Source organism: Ornithorhynchus anatinus, chromosome 2 (genome assembly GCF_004115215.2).
Source record: "Ornithorhynchus anatinus isolate Pmale09 chromosome 2, mOrnAna1.pri.v4, whole genome shotgun sequence".
Classification (NCBI taxonomy): Eukaryota; Metazoa; Chordata; class Mammalia; order Monotremata; family Ornithorhynchidae; genus Ornithorhynchus; species Ornithorhynchus anatinus.
Window position 1 is genome coordinate 18,257,173 of NC_041729.1, and position 21,689 is coordinate 18,278,861.

The following is a 21,689-nucleotide window of genomic DNA, read 5'->3' on the forward strand; positions in this document are numbered from 1 at the left end:
AAATGGATGGACGCACACAGCACATAGACACACAGATGCACACACACACACATACTACAGACACAGAGCACATAGACACACAGATGCACACACACACATACTACAGACACAGATGGACGGACACAGACACACAGCACACATAGACACACAGATGCACACACACACTACAGACAGAGATGGACGCACACACAGCACACAGAGACACACAGATGCAGACACACACACACTACAGACAGAGATGGATGCACACACAGAGCACATAGACACACAGGGGCACACACACTACAGACACAGAGCATAAAGACACACAGCACACACTATAGACACAGAGCATACAGACCCACAAGTGCACGGACACACCCAGACTGACCCACGCACCAGCCACAGAGCCAGGCAGCCGTGAGGTTTCTGGCCAGGGCGGCCGGCCGCGTCTGGAGGCGGGCGGGCCCGGTGCGCAGCCAGGCCCCCTCCTCCTTCCTCCTTCTTCCTCCTCCCGCTCCTCCCCCTCCTCCTCCTCCCCCTCCTCCTCCTCCCCCTCCTCCTCCTCCTCCTCCATGGGAGCCCACCTGGCCAGGGGCCTCGCCCGGCCGTTTGTCCGGCCTACCGCTCCTCGCCGGACGGCGCTCCCTGTCCGTCCGTCTGCCTGCCCCGCCCCTTCCCTCCCCTTCCCTTCCCTCCTCCCTCCGTCCCTCTGTCTGCCTCCCTCCTTCGCCCCCTCTCCGGCCTCGCCCCATCCCTGCCTCCCTGCCTCCCTGCCTCCCTGGCCGGCCTCCAGCGCACATGGCGGCGGTCCCCGGGTCCGGCTCCGGCCAGAAGGAGCTGAAGATCGTCATCGTGGGGGACGGAGGCTGCGGCAAGACCTCGCTGCTCATGGTGTTCAGCCAGGGCGCCTTCCCCGAGGTGAGACCACCCCCCGCCCACGGACCCCCGGGGAGGTCGGCTGGGCCACCTGGCAGGGGAGGCCGGCCGCGGGGAACTGTCGAGGGAGGCTGGCCTGGGGGAGGTGTCGAGGGAGGCTGGCAGGGGGCAGCTGTCGAGGGAGGCTGGCTGGGGGGAGCTGTCGAGGGAGGCTGGCTGGGGGAGCTGTCGAGGGAGGCTGGCCGGGGGAACTGCCCCCCGGGGGAGGCTGGCCGGGGAAGCTATCAGGGTATCAGGATGAGGGACCTGCTGGGGGTCTGCTGGGGGAGGCTGGCCAGGTTAAAAGCTGAATGTGCCTGTGGTCAGCCTCTGGGTCAGCTGGGAGAAGGTGGACGGGGATACTCCCAGCCCTCAGAGCTGCCCCTCTCGCCCCCCACCTTGTGAACAGTGTGTGTGCGCGCGTGTCCGTCCCCTCCCGATCCTGCCACACACACCCAGTGGGACCGAGAGGGGAGATGGAGGCCTGGGATCATTGTTCCCTTCCTGGAGGCTTGCTGCAGGCCAGTCCAGCCTTGCCCTGGGTGGAGTTTTTGGGGTGGGATGGGCGACCGAGCCGGACCGGTGCCGGTGGAGCGGTTCTAGGAAGACTAGGGATGCCGGGCTCTCCGTAGACGGACCCTTCTGCCGTGGGAGAACTGGGAGCTATAGCTTTGCCCATCACCGCCCTTTGGGCTCAGATGAATCACCTGGGGATAATGCGCCCTCCCTCCTCCCTGACGGGGCATCTCTTTCATCCGTTCTCCGGCAGCAATACGCCCCTTCGGTGTTCGAGAAATATACCACCAGCCTGTCTGTGGGCAACAAGGAGGTGACCCTGAACCTGTACGACACTGCGGGTAAGCCCAGCTGGGGGGGTTTGTAAGTGATGACTCGCTCCGGGTGGACAAACCGAATCAGCCATTAATCGGCGGCATCTACGAGTGCATATGGTGTGCAGATCATTGTATTAAGCACTTGGGAGAGTACAATAAGTTGGTAGTCATGATCCTTGACCATGTAGAGCTCCCAGTCTAGTGGAATGGAAAATTGTGGTCACTCTGAGCACTAGTTCTGGCCTGGAGCGGGGGCTAAGGGACTTACTGCTTCACTTGCTCAGAGTTGTTATTTCCAGGTCACAGACTCAGTTTTCCCTGTTCTCATAGTCCTGGGAAGATTTTCAGCCTAGTGCTTTGGAAACCCAGGATTCCTCAATAAATTCAAAAAAAGATTCAGTTCTCTTGGAGTGAAGAGTCCTGGGTGGGGAGGGAACCATTAAAGACAAGGAGAAAATCAGCCAACTTTAAAGGGAACACAGTTATTGTCCTAAAAGCATAAAAAATGGAATATAACTTCCTACAATAGTTTCCGTCTCCCAGAATTCATGTAAAGATAATAATAATTGTATTTGTTAAGCACTTACTATGTGCCAGGCACTGTTCTAAGCACTAGAGTTAATCAGGTTGGACACAGTCCCTGTCCCACATAGGGCTCACAATCTTAAATCCCATTTTACAGAGGAGAGTGCTGAGGCCCAGAGAAGTGAAGTGACTTGTCCAAGCACAGCAGACAAGTGGCAAAGCCAGACCTAGAACCCAGGTCCTTCTGACGCCCAGCCCGGTGCTCTATCCACTAGATCATGTAGCTTTAGGAAAATTAAATGGAAAAAGGATTTGGGTTGGGGGAGACATTTGCAAATGTTCATGTTACGATTTTCATTTTTCACTCCCCCAAATTTTTTTGAGGGGTTTTTTGAGCTTTCTTCAGAAAGCAAATCAACCTAACTCAATCCCTGCCCTTAAGGAGTTTACCTTCTGAAACATTCATTCTAGAGTTTGGGAAATCCCAGGGTTTCCAGTGTCCTGCTTCCAGTATAAAGAGTTGTGTCTGCCTGGTCTCAGGCACATCCCGAGGAGGGGAAAGGGAGGGTGGCTCCGTTGGTCCAGGATAGTGTGTTTTGACAGCCCAAGTTCTGCCCCTGTATTCCCATCCCTCCCCTCCATGACTTTCTTGGAGGCGTGACGCTCTGGACAGGCATCTCCCCTCTTCTCCCAAGACTCTGGAGAGTGGCCCACGTGCCGGTTAGCAGGGGTAGTGGGTACCTTTGGACGAGTGCATAGCTGCTCCCTCTAGCTCTCCATATGACAACCGCTCTCTTGAGTTCTGCTTGCTTGGAGGAAATGAGAGCCACAGGGCGTGGGGCCCGGGGCCCTGAGAAATTACCCAGTTAGCCCTTCCCTAAGGGTGGTCCTGCCTAGTCTAACAAGATGGCAGAGCAGGCTGTGGGGTCTGCCACCCTGGCCAATATTGAATGGCAATAACAACTCACTGATGATTCAGCCCTTGGGAAACCAATTCTAGGGTGATGGAGAAGTTAGCAGTCCGAGACCTCCCCAACCCTCTCAGCCCTCTGTTCTGGACTGGCATGGTGTCAGCCTTCAAAAAAAAATGACATATGGTCAGCTGGCTGACATCAGCATCTTAAGGAATAAAATTAGTCTCCATTCTCTCACCAGAGGTTGTGTTGGAAAACGGAGCTGTCCCTGGTAACACTCACCCTTCTCCTCATCCCTAAATGCCTCTTCTCCTTTCCTCGACAGAAAGCCTCAGAGCACATGGCCTGGCTCCCAGAGGGCCTAAACAAGTAGGGAGTCATTGAAATCTCCCCAGATACTTCCCCCACCGCCCCCCCCCCTTGACAGTTGTGCCTAAAGCTCATTGGGATTTATAGCCTTTGGGGAAAGAGTGTCTCTGGAGGCGTCTCCTTGGGGGACAGGGCAGGGACTTTGGTTCTGCTCGCCTCATTATGCCACCCAGAGCTGGGACAATTAATTACCCTCGCAAGCACCTAAAAATAGCTCCCTTTCTACCCGACACACCAAGCAAATTCCCTTCCTTTTTTGGTTCAGCCGGAAAATTGCAGTCGGAACTAGGAGTCATCCTTTCAGGATGTAGTCTTGGTGAACACTTGTAAGTCGATTAGCTTGTTATTGTGTATTGGGGTAGATTATGTCTTTATAGATCAGAGCTAAAGGGCTCTGGAGCATCTGGCTTGTCAGGGCAGGGCAGAGCTATCCAGAAGAGATGACCCAGTAATCCTGCCCCGGGAGCCAATCTCAACATGGAATGTCTCTGAAGACCGGTGGACTTCAGGGTTTGGCTTGTGATATCTGAGCCACTGAAGCTGTGACATCATAACATTGTGATGTCGAGGAGGGGTGGACCTGACCTTTAGGCCTGCTCCTGAGTTCAAGCCTGTGTGTGTTCCATTTTGACCCAGGGATCTCTAAAGAGTTCCCAGAGCTGCAGTCTTGGGCTTTTTTAAGGAATAAAATTTGCTATTTTGAATATCATTGGCAGAAATTTGCATGTTGGGTTGAGCCTCATAACCCTAGGAATTTAAAATGAAATACTTGAAATAATATTCTATTCACCCTCAAATCCCCTCCCCCTTGCTGCTTGGGCTTGGGATTTTCAGCCTGGGAGGACCCTGACCAATACCAGAGCCAGGAAATCTGACATTTAGGAAATGCTACAGATCAAGGCCCCATCTCTCCTCCTCGGCACAGCCAATAGCAGCTGTGGTGGGGAGGTCTTCCAAGTAGCAAATGTGCCTGAAACTATATCATCAGTGGTATTTATTTTGTGCTTACTGTGTTCAAAACACTGTACTAAGTGCTTGACTATATGTCCCTTGGAACAAAACAGTGTTGCAAGGACCCACTTCCTTGGAGACATGGCTGCCGCAGCCAATTTAAGGCTCCCTAATCAGGGCTTTGGACGACGTCCTGGACTACCTTTGGCCAGTTCTGGTCTGACCCTGGCAGAAAAGAGTGCGGACAGGGGCTGGCCCCGCTATGCCCTGCCCTACCGCTCCTAGCTCCCAACTCCAGTCTTAGAATACCTGCTTTATGGGTTCCCTGAGGGCCAGTTGGTGGGACTGGGCCATGGGCTCAAACCACCCCTGGGGATGTTAAGAGGAACATAAGCCCATTGTTTCCCTCTAGGCAGGTTTTGGTCCCTGGGTGGGAATGGTGGAAGTCAGAGGACCTGGGTTCTAGGTCCTTATGTCTGCTGTGTGACTTTGGGCAAGTCACTTAATTTATCTGTGCCTCAGTTACCTCATCTGTAAAATGGGAATTAAGACTGAGCCCCATGAGGGACACGGACTGTGTCCAACCTGATTATCTTGTATCTACCTCGGCATTTAGTACAGTATCTGGTACTTAGTAAGTACTTAACAAATAACGTATTTGTTATATATAATCTTCCCATTTACAGATTGAGATTCTGAGGCCTAGAGAGATTAGTCTTTTTTTTCCAGGGCCAACAGCCCATCAGTGGAAGAGCCAGGTCTGAAACCTAGGCCTTTTTATACCAAGCCCCACACCCTTTCTTGCTGAAGATGGTCCAGCTCTGACAGACATGAGAGAAATGCAGAGATGTCTATTTGTAAAAATAGATCTGGTTTTCCTGTAGAGGTATTATCAAGAGTGGGGTTCCTGTCCCTTCCATACATCACTTGCACAGGTCAGAGGCCTTTATTTCTACCCAGAGGGGTGGCTGCATCTTCACTGTAACCAAACCAGTTTATTCATCCTGGCAGATGGAGAAGATACCTTGGCTGCAGTGAGTTAACTGTTTGTGGTGGGGAGGACCATTGCTATGTTTTACGATTTGTTGCTGTTTGAGTCATCCAGATAACACGCCCACTGTGTGATGAGCTGGTGGGTTCTGAGGAGTTTGAGAAGGAGGGGCGTTAGCCTGGCCTTTCAGGAACTTGTTGTGCATTGAGGGAGGGTCAGAACAGATCCCAATCGACCCTAAAAATATGAGAAGAAGGAACATATAACCGCAGACGACTAGCTGCAGCTAAACAGAGATAGGTGGCATATCTGGGCTAAGAACCTGGACAAAGCTGGGAGTTGTTCCTGAAAGGTTGGAATTGGGGATGGGGGGAGTGACCGGGGGTAGGGGTGGGGGGTTCTGGGAAAGTCTGGAGTAACTGGAGTAGACAACCAGGAAGTGGGTAGCATCAGCAGCAGTGGTCTGAGACGGCCCAATCTAGAAGAACCTGGCCCAATCTAGAAGAACCTGGAACCTCTCATAAACCAGGGCCCTTGAATGGGAATCAGCCACTTCCGCCATTCCCTCCCCCATCCCCTGAATAAACGAAATGATAAAATCTCAGGAGCCCCACACCCAAAAGCTTTATACAACAGGCCCCAAGTCAAGGCAGAAAAATGTGGCAGCATATCAGTCTCACCCAGGCAGGAGTCAGCCCCATGGCCCGAAGATGGGGAAATCCCTGATAGGAGCTCTCCTCCAGATCAGTTAGTCTCAAGCCTGTATCTGTGAGTGGGCTATTGCCACCGCCATACCCCAAGACCCAGAGGCCACTGAGATGAGAAGAGAGGGAAGGTGCCATGGGGTTAGAGAGTTTCGGCTGGCCACAGTCATTCCCCAGGCTCCCAGCCTTGAGCCATAAGACACCCTGGTGGAGTCAGAATTCTTCCATAGTTGAGGGGAGTGAGCAGGGCAGATTGTCACCCCAAAAGGGGTCCCAATTCCAGAGGCATCTTAGACCTGGACACAGATTCACTAGCCGGATGGGTCCGCTTGAGAGGAGGAGAGACAGCAGAGATGAAAGAGCCAGGGATTTGATGATGAGGGCTGGGCAAGACAGAGTCAAGTGTGTGAGACTGTATCAGGAGGGAAGAGCGTTCCGTGGCAGCCAAGGCAGAGGAGAGACATGAGGGGACAGCAACCTTCCCAGACAGAAATAGGGGCCAGGGAGGCCTCACTTGTCAATTAATCAGTCATATTTATTGAGATCTTACTGTATTAAGCACTTGGCAGAGTACAACATAAGAGAGTTGGTAGACATATTCTCTGCCCATGAGGAGCTAACAGTCTAGAGACTATCTTCTCTAAGCCCTCTTCTCCCTCTTTTCTCCCATTCCATTCTGCATCACCCTGACTTGCTCCCTTTATTCATCCTCCCCCACCCAGCCCCACAGCACTTATCTGCATATCTATAATTTATGTAGTTAGCTTACAGCTAGACTGTAAGCTCGTTTTGGGCAGGGAATATGTCTGTTTAGTGTTATATTGTACTTTCCCAAGCGCTTAGAAGAGCGCTTTGCTCACAGTAAGCTTTCAATAAATACAATTGACTGACTGACTGGTCTCCGGAGTATAGAGTTGAGTCTCTGAGCAGAGGGGAGGGGAAGGGCAGTGGGAGGTAGAGAGCAGTGGGGTGAAGGGAAAGAGGACAGAAACCTGTTTCTAGGGACACTGATTCTCAACCCCATAGTTCCTGGAAGTGGTTGGAGGATTGGGCGTGGAGATAGATGATGGGAAGTCCAAGTTCTGGGTCTGATGCCAAGAGACAGATGGGATAAGGGGGTAAAGAGGGTGGGTGTGGAGTTTGGGGTTAGAGAGCCACCAGGCTTCTAGAGGGCTCTCCCCTCCCCAACCAACTTCTGTAAAAATAGGACACCCCAGTTTTGCTCGGCTCAGTTGAGAGGAGAGGGGAAGGGCAGACCCACTTCCTGTCTGGGTGTGAATGTAGCACGAGTCTCACCACAGTCTCATGGGGCCTCTCTCCCCACCCTCCTCTCCCCTCCCCTTCCATCCCCCAAGAACAGGAAGGGCCACGTTAAGTAGGTTTTCAGGCAAGAGGAAGTGGGGAAGTGGTTACATTTCATTGATCGGTCTCAACTCAGTCCCCTGGCCACTCCCCCACAACACCCCTGCTAAAAACAGGGATGCACAAGTTAACCTCCTTTGAAACCTGAGAAAACAGGCCCAGAGAGGCTAAGTGAGTGATCCAGGGTCACATTGCAAGCCTGAGAATCAAAGCCAGGCCTGGGATAGAACCCAGGTTTCCTGTTCAATCAGTCATATTTATTGAGTGGTTACTATATGCAGAGCATTGTACTAAGTGCTGTTTCCTCGTTCCTTAGAGCAGGCTCCCTCCCTTTTCAGCCTAGCCCAGCCTGGGAAGCAAATCTCAACCTTGTCTGTCAAAGCTCTTCAGCCACTCCAGACCAGAGCAGAGCCAAGCAGCCCGGCACAGAGCAGGTTTTATATAGTTGTCTTTCAAATTTGAAGACCCAACTGACGGTGGCACTCACCTAATAGTGCCATTTGTGACTGAGAAGGTCATTGTGGGAGCCACAGTCCTGGTCACATTAGGAACAGAAAAAGGTTTTCTCTTGTATTGTGCAGCAGCTGGAAGCCAGAGAGTCAGAGGCATGGGTCGCTGGGTGGAGTCTCTTATCCCTCCCCAGAACCCACCATCAGGCTGGCATGTGTGAGTCTTTACTGGGCCTGGGATAGCAGCAGGAGAAAGAAGAGGGTTGATGCCCCTAGGAGTGATGGGAAAACTCAGATCTGGTTCTTCCCCTCTCCCCTCCCCCTTCTTCCTCTCTTCGCCATCCCCCTCCCTCGTTGTCTCAGGAGGAAATGTAGTCAAACGAAAGAAAGTTTCTTTTCCTGCGGTTTTTACCGAGAGCAAACCCACTCCCCCCTACCCTATTCCCCCCGCCCCCTCCCGCCCCATGCCAGGCTCAGCCCTGGGCCCCAGCTGGGTCCCTCAGGCTCCCCAGCACCAACTCATGCCAGACTCAGCCCTGGGCCCCAGCTGGATCTCCCGGCTGCCCCTCCACTGACTCATGCCAGGCTCAGCCCTGGGCCTCAGCTGGGTTTCCTGGCTGCACCAGGCTGCTTTAACCACTGAGCAAAATGGGCAGGTGCCCAGGATTTTCCACCAACAGGGCCCACCACCCACCCCTTGATGCTGAATTAACATCTCTTTTCCTCCCCCATCCTCTGCTGTGACCGCTGTCATCCTGCCACATGGGAGGGAGTTGATGGAGCCATGGCCCCTCAATTCTCACTGCTCAGTGTTTACCAGAGCTCTATACTGGCCATGACTCCAGACCCGACCCCCCAGAGGCTGCTGGGCAGATTGGCTCTTGCTTACAGTCGGCCAGCCTTCTTGGCTCTAGAATCCTCGATTCACCCCTCCCCGCTCCCACCCAGCTAGCCAAGGGCAACCTGAGGAAACACAGCTAACCCAAAGGATGGTTTAGGGCTGAAACCAAGGAAACTCCCATTCTGGTGGCAGTCTGATTTCAGCCACAGGAGCACCACCTTCAGCCATCTCTTGGCTGAAGAAACGAGAAGGGGAAGGGTGGGAGGGTGGGGCAGGGGGGAAGTTTATTCAGCTCTGCAGGCTCAAGGCTTTTGTTTGGACAACAGCCAAAGCCCCCAGCTTGAGCTCATTCCCCCATTCCCTTGGAAGAGGTATGTGTTTTTGGCCTCTGGGATGGCTGCCCCGGTCACCCCTTCCTCTGTGCCCTGAACCTACTCTTCTAAGCCCTCTCTTTTTCAGGCATGGTGAAGCCTGGCCACAGAGTAGGCTGAGTAATGAGGCCAAAGGGCAAGAGCCCCGAGTCGAGGTTGGTGAGCCACTGGCAAGGCCCCGCCCCAGCACTTCCAGGGTGTGAGTGTAAGGCACTCTGAGAAGGGTGAAGGGAGAACCAGTACAGTGCGCTGCATGTTGGCTTCAAAGCTCTCCATCACCTTGCCCCCTCCTACCTCACCTTCCTTTTCTCTTTCTACTGCCCACCCCATACACTCCGCTTCTCTGCCGCTCACCTCCTCACGGTTCCCCGTTCGCGCCTGTCTCGCCGTTGACCCCTGGCCCACGTCCTACTGCTATCCTGGAATGCCTCCCTCCTCACATCCGCCAAACTCTCTTCCCCTCTTCAAAGCCCTCCTAAGAGCTCACCTCCTCCAGGAGGCCTTCCCAGACTGAGCCCCCCCTTTCCCTCTGCTCCGCCTCCCCTCCCCCCTCCCGCCCTCTGCTCTTCCCCCTTCCCCTCTCCTCAGCATTGTGCATATTTGTATATATTATTTATTACCCTATTTATTTTGTTAATGAGGTATATATCTACATGATTCTATTTATCTTGATGATGTAGTTTTGTTTTGTTTTGTTCTGTTTTGCTTTGCTGTCCATCTCTCCCCCGTTTAGACTGTGAGCCCGTTACTGGGCAGGGATTGTCTCTATCTGTTGCCAAATTGTAAATTCCAAGTGCTTAGTACAGTGCTCTGCACATAGTAAGCACTCAATAAATACTATTGAATGAATGAATGAAGAGCTCAATAAATACGATTGAATGAATGAATGAGCCTCAAGCTGAGGAGAGCAAAGGGGAAGTAAGGGGCCTGGGAAGAACAAATGTAGGAGGCTGAAGCGAAGATGGCCAAGTGTAAGCTGAGTAAGAGGACTTGGGGGTGTTCTTTGGCATCTGAAGGTCGTCTTCCAACTTGTTCTGGCTCCCACCCCCAGCTTTTGGGAAGGTTCTCCAAGCCCCTTTAATGCCCTTAGTTCAAGACCAAACAGGACTCTGAGGACAGAGAGGTGTAAAACCACCCTCAACCAGACTCCTCCCTCCTGTTTCTTCTTCTGGGGGAACGTTTCCTGTTGCATTATCCCCCTCCACCACAGACTGTGGTAAGGTGAATGAAGCGGGGTAGAACTGGTCAGAGAGGGACTGAAAGGGGCATTTCCAGTCCCAGTTAGGGAGAGGCTTAAATTGGAGCTGAGGGGGGTTACGACGGAGGAGAGATTTGAAAAGGGTGAATCCTATTGCATGTTCACAGCCCAGGTGAAGGGTCAGAAGCAGAGTGGCCTAGTGGAAAGAGCCTGGGCTTGGGAGTCAGAGGACCTGGGTTCTAATCCCAGCTCTTCTACTTGTCTATTCTGTGAGCTTAGGCAAGTCACTTAACTTCTCTGTACCTCAGTTACTTCATCTTTAAAATAGAGATTAAAGTGTGAGCCCTATGTGGGACATACCCCAGTGCTTAGCACAGTGCCTGGCACATAGTCACCACATAACAAATACCATTAAAAAAGTCTTGAAAGTTCCAGAGGGCAAGTCATTAGTCTCTCTGGGCCTCAGTTTCCCCATATGCTCCTCCCTCCTTCCCCAGATTGTATACAAAGTTGTCCATACTCATTACCCATAATCGCAGGGTGACTGAGATGGCTCTCAGGGGTCCCCAGAGGATCGCACCAGGTGAATGTCGGTGAATGACAGCATAGCTTGCGCCTTCCTTGCCACCTCCCTGTTCATAGCAGTGTGGGCTTCCTGTGAGAGCTTCCCGGATGGGTCAGGCTTGGCCCAAGGGCCCTGGCTTTGGGACTGGTCCGGTCAAGACACAGGCAGAGCTGATCAAGTCAGATGAGAAGCAGCGTGGCTCAGTGGAAAGAGCCTGGGCTTTGGAGTCAGAGGTCATGGATTCGACTCCCTGCTCTGCCACTTGTCAGCTGTGTGACTGTGGGCAATCACTTCACTTCTCTGTGCCTCAGTTACCTCATCTGTAAAATGGGGATTAACTGTGAGCCTCACGTGGGACAACCTGATTACCCTGTCTCTCCCCCAGCACTTAGAACAGTGCTCTGCACATAGTAAGCAATTAACAAAATACCAACATTATTATGAGGCTCGTTCAGCTATCTCTTTTCGGGCTCCTCAGCCCCTAACCCCAGTCCAGGACCTTCAGAGAGCTAGAAGCTGCAGCAGGGGCACTACTGCACATGTACAGTTTTTTTTTTACTCCTAGTTGTCTACTGGAACTACAAGTCCCAGCAGCCTAGTGTGTCAACTGCTAAGAGTCACCACCCTGAAGGAAGCTTCATTCTGGATGAAGAATGGACACAGCTGGAACTGGGGCAAGCTGGGTTGGCTTTCTGGCTCAGGCAAGGTTTTACTTTCTGGGCCCAAGCCAGTGGACAGGACACATGGACACCAGCTCAGACCATGTAGGTCAGTTTGTGTCAGGAGCAGGAGGGAGAGAGCCCTGTCTGAGAGGGTGGGGCAAGGAAAGGGGTGCCCTGGGTAGGGCACTCTTATGGCCTTCCTCAGTGATAGTCCTCCTCAGTGATGGCCCCTTCTCAGTGCTCCCTCTCTGACACTGAATCCCATAGAGAAGCAGCGTGGCTCGGTGGAAAGAGCCCAGGCTTGGTAGTTAGAGGTCATGGGTTCTAATCCCCGCTCCGCCGCTTGTCTGCTGTGTGACCTTGGGCAAGTCACTTCACTCCTCTGTGCCTCAGAAACAGGTATTAAAAAATGTGAGCCCCATGTGGGAGAATCTGACTACCCTGTATCGCCCCCAGCGCTTAGAACAGTGCTCTGCACATAGTAAGCGCTTAACAAATACCATAATTATTATTATTATTTGGCTAGAACTCCCAACCTAGTCACCAGCCATAGTTCACCAAGCAGGGGGATAACCGTTTCCCAATAAAGGAAAGCACCTGCAGTTGAGAACTGGTGGAAGCTGGTGTTAGTGGCGGGAGAAAGGTGCATGCCAGACCCTGCCACTGGTACTCCCTTGGATCCCCATTATCCATTATACCTGGGAAGAAAGATTTCCAAGGGTGCCAAGCCAAGCTGGATCTGAACCAGGTGAGCCACATAGCCCGAGCTGGCAGGACAGAGCTCTGGGGGATAGTTGACCACTGATCAGGGGACTGGGGGCAGGGCGTAGCCTGAGCTGGGGGAGGAGAGGCCAAGGGGAGGGCGAGTCTCTACCAGGGAAACTCCCAATAGGCCGACAGAGAGAGCTGGGGGTGGGGGAAAGGGAACTGGTGATGGGGCCGGGGAGGGGGGTTGGGGGATAGATGCGGTGTTGAGGGGTGGAGTTGTTGGGAGGATTTCCTGCTGTTAGGGGATTTTGAGGTAGAAAAAGAAGGCGGTAGTTTTTGTTTTAACCCTTCCCTGCCAGAACAGGAAACTGATGAGCAGAGCAACTGAGAACAGAGTCCCCAAGAGCAGGTGGTTGGGTTTGGGGCGAGGCCTGGTGGGGCCGGGAGGAGCTGCTCTCTAGAGGCTTCAGTTGGTTCCCACCCTCAGGAGAAATCCTTCACCCCGGCCCGTGGCTGATGCAGGTCATAAAGAATGTGTTCATTCATTCAATAGTATTTATTGAGCGCTTACTATGTGCAGAGCACTGTACTAAGCGCTTGGGATGAACAAGTCGGCAACAGATAGAGACAGTCCCTGCCGTTTGACGGGCTTACAGTCTAATCGGGGGAGACGGACAGACAAGAACAATGGCACTAAACAGCGTCAAGGGGAAGAACATCTCGTAAAAACAATGGCAAATAAATAGAATCGAGGCGATGTACAATTCATTAACAAAATAAATAGGGTAACGAAAATATATACAGTTGAGCGGACGAGTACAGTGCTGTGGGGATGGGAAGGGAGAGGTGGAGGAGCAGAGGGAAAAGGGGAAAATGAGGCTTTAGCTGCGGAGAGGTAAAGGGGGGATGGCAGAGGGAGTAGAGGGGGAAGAGGAGCTCAGTCTGGGAACGCCTCTAGGAGGAGGTGATTTTTAAGTAAGGTTTTGAAGAGGGAAAGAGAATCAGTTTGGCGGAGGTGAGGAGGGAGGGCGTTCCAGGACCGCGGGAGGACGTGACCCAGGGGTCGACGGCGGGATAGGCGAGACCGAGGGACGGCGAGGAGGTGGGCGGCAGAGGAGCGGAGCGTGCGGGGTGGGCGGTAGAAAGAGAGAAGGGAGGAGAGGTAGGAAGGGGCAAGGTGATGGAGAGCCTTGAAGCCTAGAGTGAGGAGTTTTTGTTTGGAGTGGAGGTCGATAGGCAACCACTGGAGTTGTTTAAGAAGGGGAGTGACATGTCCAGATCGTTTCTGCAGGAAGATGAGCCGGGCAGCGGAGTGAAGAATAGACCGGAGCGGGGCGAGAGAGGAGGAAGGGAGGTCAGTGTTGGTCACATACCCCCTGCTGTCCCAGTTTCAGACATCCAAACCTGCCTGTAGCCTGAGGTCTGGGGATGGGGGGCGGGGCCTCAGCTCTCTATAATAATAATAATAATTATAGTATTTGTTAAGGACTTACTATGTGCCATGCACTGTTCTAAGCACTGAGATAGATATAAGACAATCAGGTTGTCCCACGTGGGGCTCACAGTCTTAATCCCCATTGGTTAGCCGCAGACTTTGCTGTTTCTCTCTGGACCTGTGTTCATTAACTGAGTACACTTTGTGGTTTGTGAACCTTGGGATAAACTGGATTCATACTGTCGTCGCAGCCCTAGCTTTGCCGTCTTACCCTAGGTTCAGCTTCATCGCTCTACGGTCTGCAGATTTCCATAAAAGGTTCTTTATGGGCATTATTAACTCTAATGTAAGTGATGTAACATGTCTGTTACTTCTTGGTTGGCAAAGGCAAGTCCAATATTTGTGAGTGCCAGCATCGGGGCCATTGTAGAGAATCCCGGCCCCAGGAAGAAATGAAAAGTGAGGCTAGGGGTGTTGGGCAGGAGCACAAGGGGACAGGAGGTGCAAGAGAACAGGCAGAGACAAAAGGTAACCAGCACACACCTTGCGTCCACCCTGCCTCACTCTAGGCAGGGAGCACAGGGGCTGGAACATAGGCCTTCAAAACTGAGTGCCCAACTGCCCGGGGACTGGAGGAGGCTGAGGCAGGAGTAAGGAGGGTTGTCCACACCCGCTGTGTCCACTTCCTCTCCTCGACCCCCTTCAGTCTGGCTTCCACCTCCTTCATCCCATGGAAACTGCCTTCTCAAAGGTCACCAGCAATCTCCTTCATGACAAGTCCAGTGGGCTCTACTCCCATCTTAATCTTCCTCAACCTCTCAGCTGCTTTGGACACTACTGACCACCCCCTTCTCCTGGAAACATTATCCACCCTTGGCTTGGTTGCCACTGGCCTCTTCTCATTCTCCTCTCTCTGGCTGCTCATTCTCAAGACTCTTTCACAGTCTCCTCCAAAAGGATATTCATCTGTTTTAATGTTTGTCTCTCCCTCTATCCTGAAAACTCCTTGTGAGCAGGTAACATGTCTACCAACTGTATTATATTGTACTCCCCCAAGGGCTTAGTCCCACGTTCTGCACACAGTAAGCATCCAATAAGCACGACCGATTGATCGAGAAGCTTGACAGGGCCATTCTGCCTATCCACCTCATCCCCCGACTTTGCCTTGCAGGCCAGGAAGACTACGATCGTCTCCGCCCCCTCTCCTACCAGAACACCCACCTGGTTCTCATCTGCTACGATGTCATGAACCCCACCAGTTATGAAAATGTGCTTATCAAGGTGAGTCTCATCCTGTGGGGCCCAGGGGGGTCTGGTTCAGCAGCTACTCCTAGTCAGGGCCCGAGGGCCTGTTTCTAAAGGGCAGCCTCAGCTGCCCCTCGGGATCTCCCAGGCCCTCGGTGACCTTGGAGATGCACGGTTTTCTTTTTCCTGCAGGAAGTTAGCCTGGATTGAAGGAGTAGTAGCAGCCTTTATTGAGCACCCAGTTGGAAAGGGGCACTGTACTGGATGCTTGAGAAGCACCGGCCTGGAAGTCATTAGGACCCAGGTTCTAATCTGTTGTCTGCTGTGACTTTCATTCATTCAATAGTATTTATTGAGCGCTTACTACGTGCAGAGCACTGTACTAAGCGCTTGGAATGAACAAGTCGGCAACAGATAGAGACAGTCCCTGCCGTTTGACGGGCTTACAGTCTAATTGGGACTTCAGGCAAGTCACTTCACTGGACCTCAATTCCCTCATCTGTAAAATGGGGATTAAGACTGTGTGCCCCATTAGGGATATGGACTGTGTCCAACCTGATTACTTTGTATCTACCCCAGAGCCTGGCAAATAGTAAGCACTTAACCAGTACTATTAAAAAAAAACCCTACAGGATAATGGGGTGATATGTTCCCTACCCTCCAAGAGCTTAGAGTTGAACCAGGGAGCTTGGGACAGCCTGCCCTCAGTCCTAGGAATTCTGCCCTGAATTTCCCATCTCTCCCAGGGATTCCTTCCACATTAGGTTGAGAGGAGAGAGGCTTTCACTGTCTCCCTGATCCCACAACAGGTGGTCCAGGAATCTGTCCCATTCACAGATGAGAACTCTTGGACAGGAAAAGAACTGTCCAAGACCACCCATTAAGTCCAGCCTCCTCCTCAGTGCTGCTTCAACCACCATGGCCTCTTCCCTCATCTCTCTGGCACTGGGGGGGCCTCTTCTTCCTCAATTGGTCCACATTCAGAGGCGGCCCTTCCCCCACCCATAGCCCTGCTGTCTGCCAGTCGACCCCATCCCCGACCTGTGTCCTGGCTCTGAGCCCCAAGCTCCAGGTTCTTCCTCTGGGCATGGGCCCTGCCCACCCCTTACCCCACCCACTCCCTCTCCCTCCAGTGGTTTCCGGAAGTGAGTCACTTCTGCCGGGGAATCCCCACCGTGCTCATCGGCTGCAAGACTGACCTGCGCAAGGACAAAGAGCAGCTGCGCAAGTTGCGGGCTGCCCAACTGGAGCCCATCACTTATAACCAGGTTAGAGAGCCCTCCCTGGGTGGGAGGCCTGGGAAGGGGAGAGGGGGCAGGTCTTCCCTGATGAAGCAACAGGAGAGTCAGAGGAAGAGGGACAAGAGGGGAGGTGCCTGTGGAAGGTGGAGCAGGAGAAGCAGGATTGGGCCGGCACTGGACTCCCAGGGATCTGTCTCTCTACAAAACAGTCCTCTTGTCTCCCCTCCCTACTGCTCTCTGCCTGGCCCTCCCAAATGCGGAGGGCTCTGGACCACACAGACCCACTTTCTGTGTCCCTCACCACCTGCCCCACCACAAACAGCCCTTTATTTTCAATAAACAGCAGCCTGCAGGCCTAGCCTCACTCCAGAGGCCCCTCAGAAGGGAGTGGAGCAGAGGCAGACCCAGGGCCAGTTGGGAGAGGCCCCACTTCCCAGAACACAGGTGCAGTGGGGTGGAAGTCAGGAGTGGCAGGAGCGGGCCCTGCTCCAGTTGCCAGCCCTCATGACTCCTCCCCTTGCCACCCCCAGGGGGAGAGTGCCTGCCAGCAGATGAACGCAGAGCTATACCTGGAATGCTCTGCTAAATTCCGGGAGAACGTGGAAAACGTGTTTCGTGAAGCCACCAAAATCGCGCTGGCTGCCCTCAAGAAAGCCCAGCGGCAGAAGAACCGGCGATCCTGCACACTGTTGTGAGGGGTGGGCACTATCCCACCCCGGACCCCCGATCGTCCGACTGGCTCCTCGTGTGGACTAGACTCCAGCCCACCTCATCAGCGGCTGCCAGCCAGGACCCATTCTGGCTCCAAGGCCCTGTTGCGCTGTGTTTTTGGTGGCGCCAGCAGGCCCCTCCTCCCATCTAAGAAGCCCGGGAGGGTAGAGCCGCTGCTCCCTGGCATATACATCTGCTGCCCCTTCCACCTTCAACGCCAGGGCCTTGGGGGCAAGGGCTCAGGTTGCTGGGCCCCACATACCGTGATGCAGTCACGGCGAAGGGGCCAGCGTGTTGAGCAGCTCAGCCCATTGGATTGGGCTATTCAAAGTGTAACCCTTGGTGTGACTGACCTGATGACTCTGTATCCACCTCAGCACTTAATACAGTGCCTGGCCCATAGTAAGCAGTGAATAAATACCACCGTCATTATTAGTGGTGGGGAAGAGAGCCAGGGCCTGACCCTGCGAGGACTTGCTGGCCTCAGAGTCCTCTGGATTTAGGCTCCTCTTTCTCATCTATTGCTGGGCTCCCTGCACCGCCATGATAAAGACCCATCTCCCCTGCCCAGTCTCCTTCCTTCCTGCTGCCTGGCAACTCAGGGACAGCACCCACAGCTGACCGAGAGCCACCAGAGCCCTTGTGCTATCGGGAGGAAGCAGCAGATACTCCAGTGCCCAGGACTGGTTCCTTTCCCCTCCACAGATACTCCTCAGTCCTCACCCCTTGTCCCCAAGCTCCCAAACCAACCTTCCTATCCCCTTCATCGGCTGCCTTCGGGAGTCCCTGGCTCACAGATGGGAGCCCTTGAAAGGGGCTCCAAGCATCAAAACCGGGGAGAAGCACACAGGCACCCTCCCACTTGGCATCGCCCTTAGTAAGGGGAAACCTTGGGTAGGTTCCTGAGTCACCCTCCAGTGCATCCCCAGTTGGCGAGAAAGACTCATTGAAACGACCGGTCAGCTGTTTGGCTCATTTCGGCTCCTTCTAGGGAGGTCTTTGAGCCAGTAACCCCATCCATTAACTTCATAAATCAGCCTTGCAGATAGCTACAGGCCCAGAGAGAAAAAATAACGTGCTTTATGTGCAATTGACCCTCTATGGAGTGTAGTATTATTATTACTATTCTGTTAAGCACTTACTAGGAACCGAGCACTGTTCTAAGTGCTGGAGTAAGTACAAGTTAATCAGGTCAGACACAGTCCCCGTCCCACAGTCTAAGTAGGAGGGGTAGGAGGAGGAAACTGAGACCCAGAAGTTAATGACTTACCCAAGTTCATACAGCAAGCAAGTGGTGTTATAACCCAGGCCCGTGCTACCTCCACTAGGCCATGCTGCTTCCTTAAGATAGGCCAGAGGGAACCAAAGGAGGGCATGCCGGAGACCCTAGAAGGCAAGTGTTCCTGACAGGTCTCAGCTAGCTCTCTTTTGAACTGGCTGCTGGCTGGCCAAGACCTGAGCCCTCTGGTTTGCTAAGGCTAGGCCCGCCTTTTCCAGGACTGGAGTTTGCAGCTAAAAGCTCTCTACTTCTCCGTCAGCTGCTGGCGGCCTCGGAGGACGAGAGAGAACTGATGGAGACTGGGCCACTGTACTGGGGAGTACAGGGGCACAGACACATTAACGGGCTGCATGGCTCTGGGGTCTGTCCCCAGAGGGGCCTCCACGTCCATCAGCAGATCCAAAGTCGGGCTGCACCCCACCCAAGGAAGCCAGGAGCCCTGGTTTCCAGAATGCTGCTCTCATCACAATTATCGTCCTGGCTCTGCGGCACCCCCACCCGGAACCCAGGCCCCTTAACCTCCAAGAAACCAGGCTGCAGGCAAGTAAGAACTTTTAATAAAAATTGCAAACACGTTGCCCTCCCCTGGAGTCGGTCCTCTGCCTCGTGCTGGTTCCGGCCATCGAGCGCACGGGGGCTGGGAGCCCAGGGAGTGTGGAGGGCAGGCGGGGGTGGAGGGTAGAGAGACCGGGTGGGGCAGGGGAGGTCAAAGTGGGTGGGTTTGGAGCTCTCTCCCCCGCTGACTTCTGCACTTGGAGCTCGGAAGCCCAAGCCAGGTTAAACTTGATGGTCAGGCACAGATATTCAGATACAAAGCTCTGCGCTGGTCACAACTCCAACCGTCCACGTTGTTCTACCGCCCTCTGGTGTTTCAAATGGGAACTTCTCCACCTCTCCGGCCAGTCCAGCCTGACCAAGAAATCCCCTCTGACCGCGGAGACAGCAGGGCGAGGGAGTGGAAGGAGGCCTCCACTGGGACTCCAAAGTGAGTTACTGACCCTGCGCAAAACCTGATGATGCCCCGACCCAGCCCCCGCCGCTCTCCTTCCCGGCTGAGAACAGCACATCGAACCCCAGGTGGGGAAGAAGCCCAGAGGGGCCGGGGAGAGGGCGGGGAGTCGGGGAAGATGGGGAGACGCTGCCTGCTACAGTTTCCTCTCTGTCACTGACAACGAAAGACAGGCCAGCGGAAACTCCCATCCCAAGGGCAAAGCTGGCACAGAGAAAGGAGAAGCTCCTTAGCTTGTAAACGATCCCCAACAGTGGGGCAGGCAGGGACGCGGGTAAGGATTGTACCCCTGGGGAGCAGCAGCCCAGGAGGGTGGCACTCCATGGGCACTGGGGAAACACCCCCCAAAGACACACACACACACACACACACACATGCCCCACCCCCTTCCCACCCCATCCCCGCCCTGCCCTCCCACTTCCAGGCAGACAGGTAAACAACAGGCCTGGGCTGGGGTGACCTGAGCAGCTGAGATTTTGCTGAATTAAAACAAGTAAAAAGTGAATGTTGAACAAGAAACTACTAGCCTGACCACCCCCCACCCCAATTTACAGTGGGGAGATGGGTCCCCAGAGGGCTCCCCCAACAAAAAAGGGGGTTTAGAAAAAGAAATCTCCAACTCCAGGCAAGTGAGGAGAGCCTGGGATTAAATATGCACATAAATAAGAGCCAGCAGCAGGCAGGCGGGGGGAATAATACTGTACAAGGTCCGTGCTGGGACAGTTCACATTCTTCCGTCTGGAGTTGCGGGCTGGGGGCCTCCCCACAGTGGGGCGGCGGCAGTGACGGAAGCCCCAGACTCCCCCTACCCCCTTCCCTGCCGCCGAGGGTCTGAGTCTTCCGGCACCGAGCCCTCACCGCTTCTTCGTCTTGTCTCTGTTTTTCTGGAGTTTCGTGTGCACCACTTTGAGCGTGGTCAGGAAGTTGCCAAGGAAAAGTACCAGGAACGTGAGAGCCAAGACAAAAACCTGGGGAGAAGAGGGAGGGGGAAGAGCAGCATGCATGCACACAACACACACGCACAGATGCACACACCCAAAGAGGGGCCAGAAGAAAAATGGGCACAGAGAGATCATGAGAGACAGACGGACCCACACAGACACTTCCTCCCCAACCACAAGCATCGCCTATCTGAAGTCGGGGCTGGGTTGGTTAACTTCCCTAGCAGCTGACACTCTCCCAATCTCAATCCAAAGTTCTCTGTTCACCCAGATGTGTCACATTCCACCTCGGGGCCCAACTAACAGAAAAAGCGTTTGGGTTTTTGGTGAGTCCTGTCTGATTTCTAAGTTGAGCAAACGCAGAGGGAGCTGAATAAAGGGGCTGGGCTTTACTGGGCTCCCGCAGGCCCGGCCACCACCTTGCCTCTCCCAGAACCCTCGGCTATCGGCTAACGTGAGCCAGCATGAGCACTGTGGGAAGGCCCGGGGCCCGTCATACCTGCCATTCTTTACATTCCTCATGGCTGGAGAGCTCAAACAGGGTGACAGCATTATACAGCTGCCAGAACTGAAGAGGAGGGAGGGGGAAAAAGGGGAGAGAGAGCAGATTAACAAGGATCAAGACTTATTAAACAGCCAGACTTCCATTCCCCCATCTCTGCCCCACCCCTGCCCCTTGCTTTCCAAGTTTGGCACAGGCCGTGAGCGCTGTAGGACGCGCCGGGCATCGGGATGGGAGTGGTGGTGGGGATGGCCCCAAGTTGGGCTTGCAGTCCCAGCAGTCAACAAAGACAAAAACACATTTGGCCCACTGGGATCAATCAATGGCATTTACTGAGTGCTTACTATGTGCAGAACACTGGACTGAGCGCTCGGGAGGGTACAACACAACAGAATCAGCAGACATGTTCTCTGCCCACAATGAGCTGGGGAAACACCTCTGTGCCAAACTCCCTTCTATTTAAACTGTGAGCCCCATGAGGGACAGGGATTGTGTCCAACCTAATTCACTTGGGTCTACTCCAGGACTTAGAACAGTGTCTGGCACATAAGTGTTTAACAAATACCATTAAAAAAAAAAACAAACCCACGGCCTCACCCATGGTCTCGGGGGTTGAGTTGGGGAGCAGAACTTTTGGTTCTGGACAGGTCCCAACAGCTCCAACCCAGTGGCAACACACTAGCTTGAGCGTATCGGAAGGAGCCCTGGGCAGAGAGGGCCAGGTGGCTTATGGCAGGTTCCCTTCCAGCTTCAGGGCCTGGTCCTGCCCACTGAGACCAGAGTCCCAACTCTCCCTAGGGGCTGGGAGCCAGGTGGGGCTGGGAGCCAAGTGGGATATGGTCATCAGAGCCACCTCTGTGGGCCCTGGGCAACCCAGGCTGGGAGTAAGGCAGCCCAGCGTTTTGGGCCCCAGCCCACATCCTGAACCGGAGCTCCTGGCAAGGAGGTGATTTGGAGACCAGTGTCATAATAATAATAATAATGAT

General features: G+C 53.7%; 2 protein-coding genes across 6 annotated transcripts in view; one reads left to right on the forward strand and one right to left on the reverse strand.

The window, feature by feature from the left end:
• Positions 1–701: 701 nt before the first annotated feature.
• Positions 702–17,538, forward strand: RHOF (ras homolog family member F, filopodia associated). Its single transcript, XM_029083021.1, has 5 exons — positions 702–900; positions 1,667–1,754; positions 14,947–15,056; positions 16,154–16,288; positions 16,792–17,538. Exons 1-5 carry the CDS (start codon positions 781–783, stop codon positions 16,954–16,956), a joined length of 618 nt encoding a protein of 205 aa, XP_028938854.1. The 5' UTR covers positions 702–780; the 3' UTR covers positions 16,957–17,538.
• A 1,252-nt stretch (positions 17,539–18,790) lies between these two features.
• The window catches only part of TMEM120B (transmembrane protein 120B), a 38,103-nt gene continuing 35,204 nt past the window's right edge, over positions 18,791–21,689 (reverse strand). For 2 of the 5 annotated variants that reach the window (XM_039910435.1, XM_029058612.2), the window contains 2 exons: positions 20,701–20,769; positions 18,791–20,228 (listed from right to left, as the gene is read on the reverse strand). In XM_039910435.1, the coding sequence (XP_039766369.1) occupies positions 20,115–20,228; positions 20,701–20,769 (183 nt within the window). In that variant the 3' untranslated portion in view covers positions 18,791–20,114. The remainder of the gene's footprint in view (positions 20,229–20,700; positions 20,770–21,689) is intronic. The other 3 variants (XM_029058613.2, XR_003756996.2, XR_003756995.2) reach the window with 3 other exon arrangements.